This window comes from Dermacentor silvarum, chromosome 5 (genome assembly GCF_013339745.2).
Source record: "Dermacentor silvarum isolate Dsil-2018 chromosome 5, BIME_Dsil_1.4, whole genome shotgun sequence".
NCBI lineage: Eukaryota > Metazoa > Arthropoda > Arachnida > Ixodida > Ixodidae > Dermacentor > Dermacentor silvarum.
The window spans coordinates 84,787,261-84,802,943 of record NC_051158.1 but is presented as its reverse complement, the minus strand read 5'-3'; the positions used below and the strand labels follow the sequence as shown (position 1 = coordinate 84,802,943).

General features: G+C 44.8%; 1 protein-coding gene across 1 annotated transcript in view; it reads left to right on the top strand.

Moving 5' to 3' along the window:
- The window catches only part of LOC119453565 (homeobox protein unc-4 homolog), a 187,075-nt gene that overhangs the window by 41,270 nt on the left and 130,122 nt on the right, over positions 1–15,683 (top strand). The window contains exon 2 of the mRNA XM_037715614.2: positions 11,120–11,200. Coding sequence (XP_037571542.1) covers positions 11,120–11,200 — 81 coding nt within the window. The remainder of the gene's footprint in view (positions 1–11,119; positions 11,201–15,683) is intronic.

Genomic DNA, 15,683 nt, shown 5'->3' with positions numbered 1-15,683 from the left:
AATGGCCTCGACCTCGGCTGTATAGAGAGAAAGAGAGAGAGAACTGCGTTATTCTTCGCGCGGGGAACAGGCTTCGGCGAGCATCAACATCAGCAACAGCAACAGCTATAGTTGCGCCTGCATTCAGAGCGGGCCGTGCCGTGGCAAGTCAAACAAACCGTCCGCCCGAGCACCGAGTGGGGACCGGCTCGTTCTGCGTGCATCGGCGGCACCCTCGGATGCTCGAGTTTAATTCTAGGTTAGGCGCCGGAGACGGCGGGTGGCTGATGCGCGATTCCAGCGCCACCTCTCTCCTCGCCTAATCCTCCACCTCCTCTCATTCTTTCTCTCTCTCTCTCTCGTCAACAAGTTTGCACAGGACAACGATGCCGTTTCGTCCTCTGCTTCATTGGAAGAGAGAGAATTACCGCACTGACTTGGGTATATGCACCCTATCATGGTGTATATTTTGTGCAGCGCTGACAAATTGACCAACGACGAAGAAGTACACACAGGACAGTCGCTGACTCTCAAGTGACATTTATTTTTAAAAAAAAAACATGAAGAAAGCCAAAATACGCCACGAATGAACACCAACTCCCGCAGAATATACGCCCTATACTACATGGATATCTTGAGAAGAGACTAGAAAGGCAGACAAGGAGAGAGTGAGAGAGATGAAAGAAACAGGACTGAGTCCGGTTGGGTACCCTGCACAGGGAGAAGGGGAAATCGGAGGAAAGGTTCAAAGAAGAAGAGAAGGTCCAGTGTTGATGCCGCCAACTTGTAGTAAAATTTATCTGCAATCGGTATAACAGACGGTCGCTCAATCTGGTAGCCTTCAATAACCGCCGCAGCGCTCTTGTGGCCTTCTGCGACTGTGATATGCGAGACCATGGTCCCGCCATCTTTTCTAACGAGTGAGGTCTTCTGTCTAGCTGGTTTAGGGCGGCGCCGACGTCAAACCTCTTATTTTGCAATGGACGGGCAGCAGCACGGAACTTGTTCTGTAGTTTTTTTCGACAGCCCGGCGTCGTTACGTCACTGTGAAGTAACGGATTGCGAAGTGCTTTCTCGCATATCAGGCGTTGTGGCACAGAAAAGTTCTCAAAATTTTCCAAGTTGAGTCTTCGTCTCATTTAGAATAAATACGGTCTATGATTTCGGAGAAAAACTTTACTTTAGGCCCGAGCCGACGCCATCGAAGCATCGATGATGTCATGGCTGGATGGTTCGGGAAATTCGAGGCGGCGTTGCTATTCTGGTCTCCTTTTTTGCGCCATTGCTGATTTACCGAGCCTCTTCTGAAATTTCGTGCGGATTTTGTAATCAGTATCCTTTGAAGTGGACTTAGGGAACAGTGACATTAAATGAGGGTTCCTCCTCTGCTATTGCTGTGTATCTTTTTGCCTTCCTACCTTTTTCCACAAAGCACTGGAGAGAGAGATAAAAGAAAAGCAAACAAAGGGACGTTAAAGAATGATATTTCCGGTTTGCTACCCTGCACAGGGGAAGGTTTTGCGAAACGTGAGTGAGAGAAAAAAAGAAGGATATAGAACTTTCTTTGTGGGCGTGCTGTCACACAGTCTACAAAGGCGCTATCTCAATCATGATCATCCTCATCAGTCTATAATTATGTCCACTGCAGGACGAAGGCCTCTCCCTGCGATCTCCAATTACCCCTGCCTTGCGCTAGCTGATTCCAACTTGCGTATGCAGATCTACTAACTTCATCACCCCACCTAGTTTTCTACCGTCATCGACTGAGCTTCCCTCTTCTTGATATCCATTCTGTAACTCTAATGGTCCACCGGTTATCCACCCTTCTCATTAGATGGCCTGGCCAGCTCCATTTTTACGCTTAATGTCAACTAGAATATCGGCTATCCCTGTTTGCTCTCTGATCCACACCGCTCTCTTCCTGTCTCTTAATGTTAGGCCTAACATTTTTCTTTCCATCACTCTTTGTGCGGTCCTTAACTTGGCTTCGAGATTCTTTGTTAACCTCCAAGCTTCTGCACCATATGTTAGCACCGGTAAAATGCAATGATTGTACACTTTTCCTTTCAACGACAGCGGTAAGCTTCCAGTCAGGATTTGACAATGCCTGTTGCATGCACTCCAACCAAATTTTATTCTTCTGTAAATTTCTTTTTCATGATTAGGGTCCCCTGTGAGTAATTGACCTAGACAAACGTACTTCTTTACAGACTCTAGCGTCCAACTGGCGATCCTGAATTCTTGTTCCCTTGCCAGGCTATTGAACATTATCTTTGTCTTCTGCATATTGATCTTCAACCCCACTCTTACATTTTGTCGTTTAAGGTCCTAAATTATTTGTTGTAATTCGTCTCCATTGTTGCTGAATAGGTCAATGTCATCTGCAAACCAAAGGTTGCGGACGTATTCGCCGTTGATCCTCACTCCTAACCCTCCCCAGTCTAAGAGCTTGAATACTTCTAAGCATGCATTGAATACCATTGGAGAGATTGTGTCTCCTTGCCTGACTCCTTTCTTGATAGGTAACTTTCTGATTTTCTTGTGGAGAACCAAGGTATAGGTGTGGAATCCTTGTAGATATTTGCCGATATATTCACGTATGCATCCTGTACTCCTTGATTACGCAATGCCTCTATGACTGCTGGTATCTCTACTGAAGCAAATGCTTTTTCATAATCTATGAAAGCCATATAGAGAGGTTGATTGTACTCCGCAGATTTCTCTATTACCTGATTGATGATATGGATATGATCCATCGTAGAATATCCCTTCCTGAAGTGAGCCTGCTGTTCACTTGGTTGACTGAAGTCAAGTGTTGCCCTGATTCTATTAGAAATTATCTTGGTGGATATTTTATACAATACTGAAAGCAAGCTAATGGGTCTATAATTCTTCAATTCTTCAACGTCTCCCTTCTTATGGATTAGTATTATGTTTGCGTTCTTCCAGCTCTCTGGTACACTTGAAGTCGTGAGGCATTGCGTATAATGGGTCGCAATCTTTTCAAGCATGATATCTCCTCCATATTTTATTAAATCGACTGTTATTCCATCTTCTCCGGCAGCTGTTCCCCTGATCATGTCTTGCAAGGCCTTTCTAATTTAATCGCTAGTTATAGAAGGAGCCTCTGTATCCTGTTCATCACTACTTCGAATGAAAGTAGCTTGGCGGCTCTGGGAACTGTACAGGTCAGTACAGAATTCTTCCGCTGCTCTACTATGTCATCGAAATTGCTGATGATGTTACCCTGCTTATCTTTCAGTGCATACATCTTGCCTTGTCCTAAGCAAAGTTTTCTTCTCACTGATTTCATGCTGCGTCCATATTTTACTGCTTCCTCAATCTTTTCCACGTTATAATTTCGAATGTCCCTTAGTTTCTTCTTGTTGTTGATCAGTTTTGACAGTTCAGCGAATTCCATCTGATCTCTCGAGTTTGACACTTTCATGTTTTGTCGTTTCTTTATTAGGTCCTTTGTTACTTGGGAGAGCTTACCTACTGGTTGCCTTGGTGCCTTACCTCCCACGTCCTAACTGTACGTGTATTACCTCATTCATGCACAGTGTCAACGTCACGTTAATGCATTCAACGCCACACAGTGGTCAGTCAGAATTTGTCACACAGTCCGGTGTGGAAATATTTGAGTATGTTCGGTTTACAACTAGCCGAGCTTTCTGTATCCACTTTGTGAACAGCTTTAGATGTGTGGAAGAACTGAAATTCTGTCTGTAGTTGTACAGATTCTTCGTGGAGCTCTGTAGGCATCAAGCAGAACACAAAAAGAAAGAGTGCGAGCAACGGTGCTTGTAGCCTAAGACATCACGATGAAGGTTTAGTGTGTGTTCTTGCTTCCATCGCGTGTAAGTGTTTTCTGTGGGGTAATTCTTGGTTTGTGTTCTTCTCTTTCTCTATGCGACACCATTGCAAGTGTACTGCATATCTTGTGTACCACGCACTCCTGGTTGGACCGAGAAGGTCTGCAGTGTATTGAAATAAAAAATAATACCGTCTCTGATCACTTCTGCGTCGTCTGTATATATGAGTGATTAGATGACAGAATGAATGAGTTTTTGACGAGCTAGATTTCTCAATTCCCATGTACTTTATACAGGAAATCTTAAATTTACAGTTTCTCCTGGAATGTTAGATATTCCTTGCCCAAGATCTTCGCACGTGGTGCGCATGCGCTGTTCAGAGGCACACACACACACACAGGCACACACACACACACACGCACGCACGCACGCACGCGCGTACTATAAATCCTGCCGATGTCTCCAGTATCTTGACCACCAACGCCAGCGTGTTTTCTCCTGTTTTGAGTCTCTCGGGTGCGAGTAACGCGCGCAGCGATGCGGGTTATGCACGCGCTCACACAGGCGTCGAATGGAGGTTGGCGCTCGGCCATAAATCCGCACGCGCCATCTCTGCTCGCGCGGTCCGGGATGTTCTTCACGGCCTGTTTGATGGTCGCCGCCGATTTCCCCGGCCACGCTACAGCCGAGGGCGGGCGCTATACCTCCAAGGGGGTGCGCGCAGCCGTTCTTCGCCATCGACATCGGCATTACCCATCAGGCACGCGCGTGCAGACACCACTCGGCGCGCTCGTTCTCTGTATAGGAGGGAGGGATGTGCACTCCGTAACGCGTATGCACACACTCGTCCCGACAGCCTGCTCGTTCGGTGTTTGTTCTTTCGGTTTTCGTTTTTGATGCGTGTGTTTTTATCCGACGTGCGCTTTCTTGCGCGGGTGTGCTTGAGTGCACGGCGTGCGCGCGCTCGCGTTGTTTCGAGTGTCGGCGCCAGAGGGAGGTGGCGTCGACGGGCGAAGCGCAAACAAGCCGTAACGAGCGGGGTGGTGTTGGGTGCTGTTGGCGTTATACCGGTGGCTTTGTTGTTGTGCGTGCTGACGCGAACGGAGCGGAGGTGCCGTGTTTCCTAGAGCGTCGCGAGGGGAAGCCCGTCGGCGAGAGGGCGTTGAACCGAGCGCGTGGTGAAGCTTGCCGTCGTGAGTGCTGTGTGAAAGTTTGTTTTTGCCAGTTGTTCGCGCGTTGTAAGTGATTGTAAGTGAGTCTGACAACGGAACGATATTATTAGGAAGAGATAGAAGTAACTGACTGAGAAATGACGGTGCGAAGAAGATGAGAACGATGCATGATCACATGGCTGATAATGACATGCAGCGTGACCGCTCACGCGGCGTCGAAGACTTGTGATCAATTCCGGGATATTGACTATTACAGTTTTCTCTTTCGGCCACTGCATTCTTCAGTAAAGAAAACGTGCGATCCCGGGACAGGCGGCGAATTCCAAGGGCAGCTGGATGAGACAGCGCAGGAACGTTCAGATTTATTTACATTGCCTAGCTGACCAATAAACGCTCGTATGAAGGTCCAAGAATGTGGAGGTGGGAACAGCAGCTACTGTAGCACAATTGGCAGTGCAAAGCACGCGTAATGCGCAGGATGTGGGTTCGGCTCCCCACCGGCGGTAGGTGGGTATTTCGTATGGTTTTATTTTCTTTTACCGTATCCTTTCAACATTTCAATTAAAACCACAAATAATTTCCCCCACGTTTTCCATGACTGAAGTATTTGTTGCCCTCATTTATACGAGGTCAACAAGTAATTCACAAATCCAGAGGGCAAATTTTTGTTTGTCACAACCGAGCCCGGTAGTTGCCATGTTCGTGAAAGGGAAACTGAATTTACAAAGGCCATATTTCAGTTCATAACTATACTGGTTGGACTAAAAAAAAAAATTGCCCCTCGATTTGCCTTCTCGTTCATAGCCTAGCAACAGGTAGGGATGCAGGTAGGGATGTGGATGCAGTACATGATGCGTTACCGAAGAGGCACGTGTATCTTTAGCACCCGTTGCTTTAACGGCATCGTCATGCTGCCATGGTCAACTCGCGCACCCAGAAAGTGCTAATAAGCGTGACGCTCCTCCGTCTCGTCAGCGGGCCTTGTCGCCTACTGCGAGGGAGGGGGGCAATGTGCGCACATTAGTCTATTGCGGATCTCGTCTCGAGGCGTATTCGCACTGCCAGACATAGACGCACTGAGAAGGAGCACAACGCGGAACCAGATACGGCGCTGTCGGCACCTCGCGCCTAACGGCAGCCATTAGGCGGGCGTTGCTTATTTCTCCCCATAAATGCGGCTCGTTCTTCTCTGGTTACGTACGCACCTATACTAACGTCGCTCGTCGTCTTTATTAGTTTTTTTTTTAATTTTTATTATTTTTTTGTAGTGTTAGCCACTTACTGTTACTATCCGACCGTTCCTTGGTAATGGTGCATGCGCGTCTGTAAAAAAAAAAAAAAAAAAAAAAAAAAAAAACCTCACTGCCTTAGGACATGCCCTGTGCACAAGCTTCAGGAATCGCCCGTTAAGGGATGCTATGAATCTTTGAATATTTATGTTGTTCACTCGTACGCATTCCTCGCAGGTTTCCAGCAGAACACTGTGTGATGAGTAGGTAAATAAATAAATAAATAACTAAATTAATAAATACAAGAGAGGAACAGCGACACACGACGAGACAAATGATAATAAGAGTATTTATTGAAGTAAACAATTGAACGCCATAGTATAGATAACAGCCTATTCCTATTCATGTTAAGAACAATCCTTTATGTTTAGGTGCATATCTGTAAGCAAAGAAAAAGAGCGCAGAACGTTGCCACTATACGAGAAGCATCACGTGAAAGAAATACATTATTAGCGGATAGAAACCAGAAGGGCAGAATTCGGCACTTTAAGAGCCGCTTTGAGCAGGAAAGAACTGTGCCTGGTTTTTATTCAAGCGTCTGTGAGATTGTGAATAGAAACGAAGTTTTCAGGGAGATAGCTCTTGATGCAAGCCGGGGGGGGGATATGCAAATAACGCGCGCATTCTGTATACGAGCAGTTATTTCATTTCAAATCATTTTTTCAGGAGTGAGATGTCACCGGCTCTTCTGATATATGACGCGCGCAACTCGAAGCAGAAGAGAATAGCTCTGCTGGAAAACAAGAGGGCAGACCACATTCGCGCGGTTGTTGCTAGCATGTTGAATCGGTGAACGGCCATAATTTCACTTCCGATTTCATTGATGAGGTTGCATTTACACGTTCACGAGAAAGGGTTATGACGTGCTCGGACCCACAAATTTTCTTATAATATTACCCGCAGGGACATTAAGGACCACCGTCTGATATGCGAGTTTACTAAAGCGTTTTGTCCCACCACAAATGCCGGGATATAAGTGTCCAGCTTCTCTTTAAAACATCATCGCTTAAAATGTCATGGCGGATTCAAGGCGAACCACAGGAAGAATTAACTCTTTATGAAAAGTTGTCCTCCTGATAGGCGTCTTTTCATATTTCATATTCGCACGTGTTACAGGAACCATAAGAAGACAAGCGAAAATATTACGGAGCCTTATCCAATCCGCAAACGGGCTCAAACGCCGCAATCCTAGACGTTCGTGTGAAGGCTCCCTAGAAAGCATAGGAATAAAGTGACGCACAGTCAGTACAGATCTTTTCGTCATTCGTCCAACCTTTTACGACCCCCGCAGAGAGCCGTATGGTTTGCACATGTGAGAAACAAAAAAAGTATCACAGAATCGGTGAGTCGGTTCATTGAAAGGATTTCACGTTAAAAAACACCACAGTGCAGCTAAGCAAGAAGCTGTAGTGCGGGGCTCAGGGTGAATTCTGACCACTAGCCAATAGGTTCTTTAGCATACACCCAAAACTCAGCACACCGCACACGATCATTCTGCATTAAGTTCCCATCGGAATACGGTAGCCACGGACGAGAACCTAACCAGAGATCTGGCGCTGCAGGAATGGAGCGTCATAGACATTGAGTCAATATGGTGCGTTAATGACTGACTGACTGACTTTCGCTTACTGAGGCCTACTGAGAACTATATAGGGGAGAACGTGCGGCGTAAGAGGTCCCCATTTGCGTTCTTAAGGTACAAGGCGCTGCGTAAGAAACTAGCGCGCCCCATGAAATTTCGGACAGGGCTATGGTGTAGCTGGAAAACCGTTATACGAACACAATCTTTACTGTTAGCAATATGTGCTGGTCACTGAGAATCTCTATGTATTCGATACTAAGGTTCTACCCTTTGGTTTGAAAGTATGCGTCGCCCTTCTTTAAGAGTACAGAACAAAGATTTTGGTTGGATTCAAAAGCACCCATAACCTAATGAGGGCATATTAGTAGCAATAATGTAGCGAAACACGAAATGCCGAGTAGTGATGCATGCCTGGCCCTATAATACACCACCGCTCGCGTGATTTCGGGCGATGCTTTTGCGAAACATTTGTTAGTCGCGTTCGCACAGACTCGTCCTTCCTGGCATGCCACTGTAACGTCACAGCGCGTGCCACGTGGTAAAAAAAAAATGCGCACCGAGGCATTTCAAGCGATGTCCTCATTCACGCACGAAGAGAGAATGTACTTAGCGAAGACAGATCGAGCTTAAGTGAGCGCCAATTGTGCGCAGCTTAATTGCTCGGCGTCCGAGGAAACGCGTTGTGTGTACCAGCACACGTAGCACTCGAGGGCTAGCTCGTTCTAACCGGGAGTGCAGGATGACGGAAGGCCTGCTTTTCAACGCGGTCATCATCCGCGCTGGCACATTCATACACAGCCTTGAACAACAAAGCAGCTTGCTTGTAGGTTACGGATGTAGTGTGTGTGTACACAACGAACTATGAGAAAGCGTGGTGTTAAACACACCTACGGTGCGCGTAGCTACTTGGGTGGTCTATGCACGATACACACGCGGTCGTAGCCATTTCATATGCGTCGCTAAGTAAACATTCATGAGGTACGTTCCATGGAGCTACTCACTCCATCTTGCCTAACAACCTGGCGACGTAAATCTCGAATAGTGGCTTCGAAGAAAGGGCGACGGGAAAAACAACGAAGACTGCAGCGAAAGCAACAATGCTCGCGCAGCAGATAGCCCGACTTCGTCGTGCTTGCTTATACGTGTGCCACGCAGGCAAAGCTGCTGTGTATCAACGGCCCCGACAAGGCGAACAACACAGTCGACAAGCGATTAACATAATGGCGAGAACGTAAATCCTTCGCACGGGGCTATTTCGCTTCCGTCGCCATCGGCACCCACAGAAGCCGGCGACGTTTCACAACTGGCCCCGCCGGGGTTTCGAAAAGTTCAGCACTTTGAAAACGTTCGTGAGAAAGCAAACTTGTTTGTTTGATTGGTTGGTTTTGTAAGTTTGTGTGTTTGTTTTTCTTGGCATCGTCGTGCTAGGGAAACAGTGTTCGGCGATTATGTAGCGTCCGGCACTCGTTCGACTTGGGGAAAGGGTTGCGACTGGGAAAGTACATGTTGAAGACAGGGTGATTTTGGTGGGTGATTTAATGACGGCGGAGATAAGGCTTTATAGTATGCAAGCCAGGTGCTGGTATACGAAACGGAGCAGTTTTATGGTCCGAACGCGAAACGGCCGCACCAATTTTGCGGACTCCCGCTCTGCAACGGAAGAGTGCGTCTTATGGTCACTGCGTAAATCATGGCAAGCGTGCGTAACCGTATAGTTAAGCGTGCGGGGCTCCTTCGTAACCGATGGGAAACCGATCAACAGTGCTGGTAAAGCAGCCTCTGTGTTTCATAGAGGCCTGCTTAGTTAGCGCTTTCTCTTCCCCACTTTGGTTATCGAAACTCCGGCTTGAACGTCGCCGAGAGATAAGAAATGAGTCTGAGGCACCGTGGCTGTCAATTTCGTGACCCTCGTTGTTTTTTGTTTGCTAGTTTGTTTGTTGTTTTGTTTGAGTTGGCCAGACTTCGATGAGAAGCACTGACCGGCACTACACATGATTACACACTCTCCTATATAGATATATAACTAAAGGAAAGAAAAGTGCGGGATGGGATTTACAGCGCTATCAAGGACAAGAACGTAAGTTTTTGGTTATTCGCAAAGGTCTGGGAGCTATTTCCCTCGGCCCGTCGATATCTTCATTGTACGTGTAGTATACAGCGTATGGCTTAGAAGACACCTAATGAAATAAATTGAATATTTGGTCGTCTCAGTGTGAATTCTTGTATCCTAAAATTTAGGGCCAAAATATTACATATTTAGCCTAAGTCACACCATTGTATTTTACATTTTGAGGCAGAACTGATGGTCCTCTATATTTAGCACCTTCTCTGCTTCCATGCAATAATACCTGTATGGCGCTCTAAGCCTTCTATAATAATTACAAAATAAATAAATAAATAAGAAAATAAATAAATAAGAATAAGAACAGGCGCCACATGACGAGATAAAAGAGAGATATCAGGTACCCTAAAAGTATAGATTTGCAGCTAAACCTAATCAAAGAAAGACGTCGATTTCGGTAAGGTGGAATTCGCAAGCAGCAATCCTACTCGGTTCGTTTTGATTACAATTTACCCACTGCACTCCCAGGCTATATATATAGTGGCCATCCCGAATGTCTTACCGTCCGCCTAATGTTTCCGCCGCTGACAACTAAAGTGTTTCGCGTCAAATTTGACCGTCTAGTATGTATTTTAGGATGGTTGTGAAAGCGATTACCATGTTATGCATATGCTGAGCCTAAAAAACTTGTATATAGGTTTAATACCAGGCAAAAAGAGCCGGGGCCCAATTCACAAAGGTTCTCGTTCGTAACCGTTCCGTCACCTTGTCATGACTGACCGTCGTCGCTATTAATACGTCCAGCATTTGATGGAAGCATTTGATGCAAAATGCTCTTACGATCAATTCAGTTTACTTGTGAATACGGGCATTGAAATGGCGTGGACACCAGACACTAGTGCAAACACTGATAGGCAAGCTTGCAGCTTTGTAATTAGTAATTAAAATAACCCGACGCACAGCATTAAGTATTTGTTTAGATAACATGTATTATGCATCTACAAATATGATACAGATACTGTAACGAGACTATTTATATGTATATTCATGGCTGCGTACGCTCTGTTCAAATGCATAAGCAACAATACTTATTTTCCTGAATATCGTATGTTCTTTAGCGCTAGTGTTATAGCTGAGGAATACATCATGAACGTTCACAAGAATTACAGAAAGCCAGAGTCTTAAAAGTGTCCTTTCTGTTTCTTTTCGTTTATTCGCAGCCAAGTCATCATCCACGCCGGCAGAGTCATCCCCACTGTTTCAACTCATCCAAAACGCATCTTCAAACTTCAAGGAAAAATGTAAGTCGCGCTACAAAAGCGCAGAACGTTTGGCTCTCGCAACTTCAAAATTTAAACGGTCATAACTATATATATCGGGTATACCGGGGGCTTTTTTTATAGTTCCAACAGACATTCTGTTATATATATATATATATATATATATATATATATATATATATATATATATATATATATATATATATATATATATATATATATATATATCTATATATATAACTGGCATATAGACCGAGATATGGCGCCATTCAGCCTGTTCATGTGGATTGTTTGTAGAGGCGGGCATAACTTGCACGATAAATCGCAATGTGAAAGTAGCTATAATTAAAAGGGTTTACTAACTGTCCAATTGTTCACTTGGGGCACATGTTTGAATTGCAAAATTGAAGCTGGCGATTAGTGAGGCCATGCCTTCTAAGGGAGATTTATATGTATATTCATGGCTGCGCACGCTATGTTCAAATGCATACAATGCAAGATTAGCGTCATTCTGGATATATCCGGCCACCAAAACTTTCAAATTTCCATTGCTATTCCAGCTTAAGTCGTCCAGAACTGCTAGAAAGGGGGTTTCGGCAAACTGCGAACTGAAGCGCCAAAGTATTTCGTAGCACTCTTTAAGGACGGGTATCTTGAAAGTGGTGCTATAATCTTACGATTACCGCGAAGCAGACATGTGGCGTGTGTGTTAGGCTTCAATTTATCAGTCGAGTAAAAGTGAGCAATCAGTAAAAGTTAATTGGAGATCTTTTATGTTTCTATACCTGGGAGTTGTGACCTGCCATTCAAATAATATCCTCGTGTTCAGGTAATCTTCCTGAACTGTCGGAATTCGCGCTGTGCGGTCCATGCAATAAGACAGAACAAGCTGAACGTTATTGTGCGATCGGCTCATCGCCGAAGCCTTCGTCGCTGGCAGCACATCATGTGTTGTTTTGAAGTAAGGTAACTTGCGATGAAGAAGGTTTACCTCGGTAAATCCTATCTAAATGTTTTGAGGCAACAACAACAACAACATATGCGTACGTGGGAAAGGCTAAATCATTCTACTCACCATCCACTGCATGTACTTGTATGACGTCTATTGCAATTAAAAAAAGGGAATGCAAGATCTAGTGACTGTAGGAAGCAGACTTATTAGTTAGGACGTGCATGGACACCTTTAAACGTTGTCAAAATTGCAAACTTGAACAAGACTTACTGAAGTATTTTGTTTCCAAGTCTGCAATTTAGTAATAAATAGCGATATCACGATTCTATATACCGCACCTATACTCAGACATCTAGGAGCGCATTCACAGAAGTTTCTAACGATAAAATTCTTCGCGAGAGAGAATTTCCACCAACCTTGATGTTAGGCGTATTGAAACGAAGATGGCGGGATAATGGGAAATACATTTACGAACAAACAATTTTGTGAATTCTGCCCTTAAAGCAGACAATTTTGATGTATTAAACACAGCATTCAAATATACTTCTTAATGTGTGAGTAGGACCTTTGAAAATCGCTCGTAAACATCGTGACAATTTTACTTTAGATGTCCTCACAGATGTAGTTCTTGGAACTGGGGTATCTCTTTTAGGGGTAGAGTTATGGATTTTCCAACTTCGCGCTTCTGTTTTTCAACTAATTTGTGGCGACATTTTTAAACAAGCACAAGTCATTAAATGGAAATTTTGATTACTATAGTTGCTAAGAAATTTAACGTCCTCTCTCAAATGCAATAAATTTCATTCGAATCGGTCCAGCGACTGTATGTCGAGATTATTTCGCCGTTCCACCCGTATTTGAAAATGCAGACAGTGCCTGCCTCCAGATAATGCTTGTTCATAAAAAAATAAACAATTACTGCCAACTCAAACGCACGCATGCACACACGCGGTGTGCCTCTCCACAACGTTTATATATATATATATATATATATATATATATATATATATATATATATATAAGTTTACTTCGAAGTGGGCTATATAGACTCTTCCCGTCGTCGTCATTTTCAGTCCTCGTTGAAGGCATACTTCTCATTTACCTTCGAGCGAAACCTCGTATGTGCCGTCTTTTTTTTTTTTTTTTTTTTTACTTGGGTCTATAAATTTTCTGCAGAGCTGCAGGCTATGTCGGTTGTCGCAAAGATTCGTGCGTGACCAATGGGGTCCGTGATTAGAGCTAATGGTTTTCATTGCAGTATAACGCTTCTAAACTATGCGCTGTTATAAGATTAACGATGATAGCGGAGCATCGCGAGTTATACGTCAGTAATGGCGAGGACGTAGCCACGGGGAGCAATTGCGAGAAAATGAAACGGCGTCCCCGCAGAATCGAGAACGTGATCGCGCAACCTCATCCGCAAGCCGAGATGTGAGTTAGACTACAAAGAGAACCGCGACAGGCGCTCCCCCCAACAGGTTCCCCCAAGTCTTCGGAATGCCACAGAAGAACGCCGGAGGATGCGGAAAACAACTTCACAATTCTGCTGACTTAATTGCGCATAATTAGTTACGTAGGAGCCACGGCGTTGCGCTACTTCGTCGTCAAGAAGTTGAGACTGAAAAAAAAAAAACTATAAGAGAATGTCCCGGCTATAACGTTTTGCCGGTTCTCAGCAGACCACGAGTTCCTCAAGGGTACGGGACGCGCATGCGTAGAAAATGGTCACGTTACTAGCCAGCAAGCGCCATTTCAACGGAACAAGTTCGCGCGACTGCGTTGATAACACACACACACATATGTGTGTATATATATGTGTGTGTGTGTGTGCGTGTATATATATATATATATATATATATATATATATATATATATATATATATATATATATATATGTGTGTGTGTGTGTGTGTGTGTGTGTGTGTGTGTGTGTGTGTGTGTGTGTGTGTGTGTGTAGTCGAACACGGACATACCGAACCTGAAGGGGATCACGAAAGTTCGATAGATAGGTATTTCGATATATGAAATAAAAATTGTATGCAAAACATTGTTCAGCGGAATTTACTGCTGTTCGTTATACACAGTAATTTCTTATATGTTGGGTAGATAGATCCGGGCTCGACTTTATATATATACATACCTGCCGTAATAATATCTAGGAATGTCCGGAAATCCACAACATCACGCGATAACCACACATCGCCTCTGCTATGTCGGCGCATGATAAAGTGCTCCAGTTTTATATTCGTTCCTTCTATTTGGGATGGCCCTTGCTCATTATGTTTACCCTATATAATTATGTCAGTTTTGTCTGCGTATTATTCTAACACAGACTGTGTTCGCCTGCGGTTGCATTCCAAGTTTAACGAAATCTTTAAGAAATCTTTCTCTCACAGCACTTCTTCTAACCACACTGTCTGAAATATGGGCGCCATAGGTAGATCCTCTGGCAGTACATATATGCAGCGCACACCATGCTGCCGTTACAAGCTGGGAAGATGCATGAAACCTTGGAAATCAAGATACAGATGAATGTCAAAAACCATGAAAATGCCTGTGACGTCCCAACACGGCAGCTAATCTCAAAACAGACCACCGACAAGTGCATGCCGGCATCTTATCGCTTGCTTATTTTAAGTAGACCGAGTGTATTCGAGCGAATAATGGCATAAAAAGTAATAGCGATAGTTATATCTTGGTACGGTGATTTAACAATCGCCCAGCCCCCCTTTTATTGACACGAATAAATAAGCACCACAAACGGTGCTTGCTGCTCTATTCATATGAGTAACAAGGGAATACATATGGCCGCGCAACATCGTAAGGATAAAAAAGTCATCATCATCATCATCATCATCATCATCATCATCAGCAGCAGCAGCAGCAGCCTTATATTTATGTCCACTGCAGGACGAAGGCGATCTCTCCGTGCGATCTCGAATTACCCCTGTCTTGCGCTAGCTGATTCCAACTTGCGCCTGCAAATTGCCTAACTTCATCACCCCACCTAGTTTTCTGCCGTCCTGGACTGCGCTCCCATTCTCTTAGTTTCCAAGCATAAAAAAGTACACTTCAATGAACGACATCCGCATGCAGCGCCAGTTGCTGCAGTTTTCCGCACTAATCCCTCATTCAGCATTTCCTTTTTCTGTCGTTCCAGAAAAACGAAACTAGTGTCAACTCTGGCCACGCACTCTATGCAACCTGCAGGGTATACCAATGCATGCCTTCTGAATTATTTTAAGCGTGACGGGTGTCGTATTTCAGCGACGCTTAAAACACGCACCGCACGGCTTCGTGTTACGTGGAACCGCACCCGGTCGAAACGGGTTTCGGCGCCGTCACGAAACAGTGCGTCGGCCAACCATGGACCGCGGCTTTCGAAAACAAACGCGGAACACAAAGCGGCCTTTTGAGCATTAATAAACGGCAACGCCCATAACCCGCCAGACGCCACGACACGCTGCTTCCTGCGTGTCGTGGGAAATGATTTCGAGCGCAGTGTTGCCAACCGGCGTAACGCGTTCCCGGCCACGTCTGAGTCTCACGCCG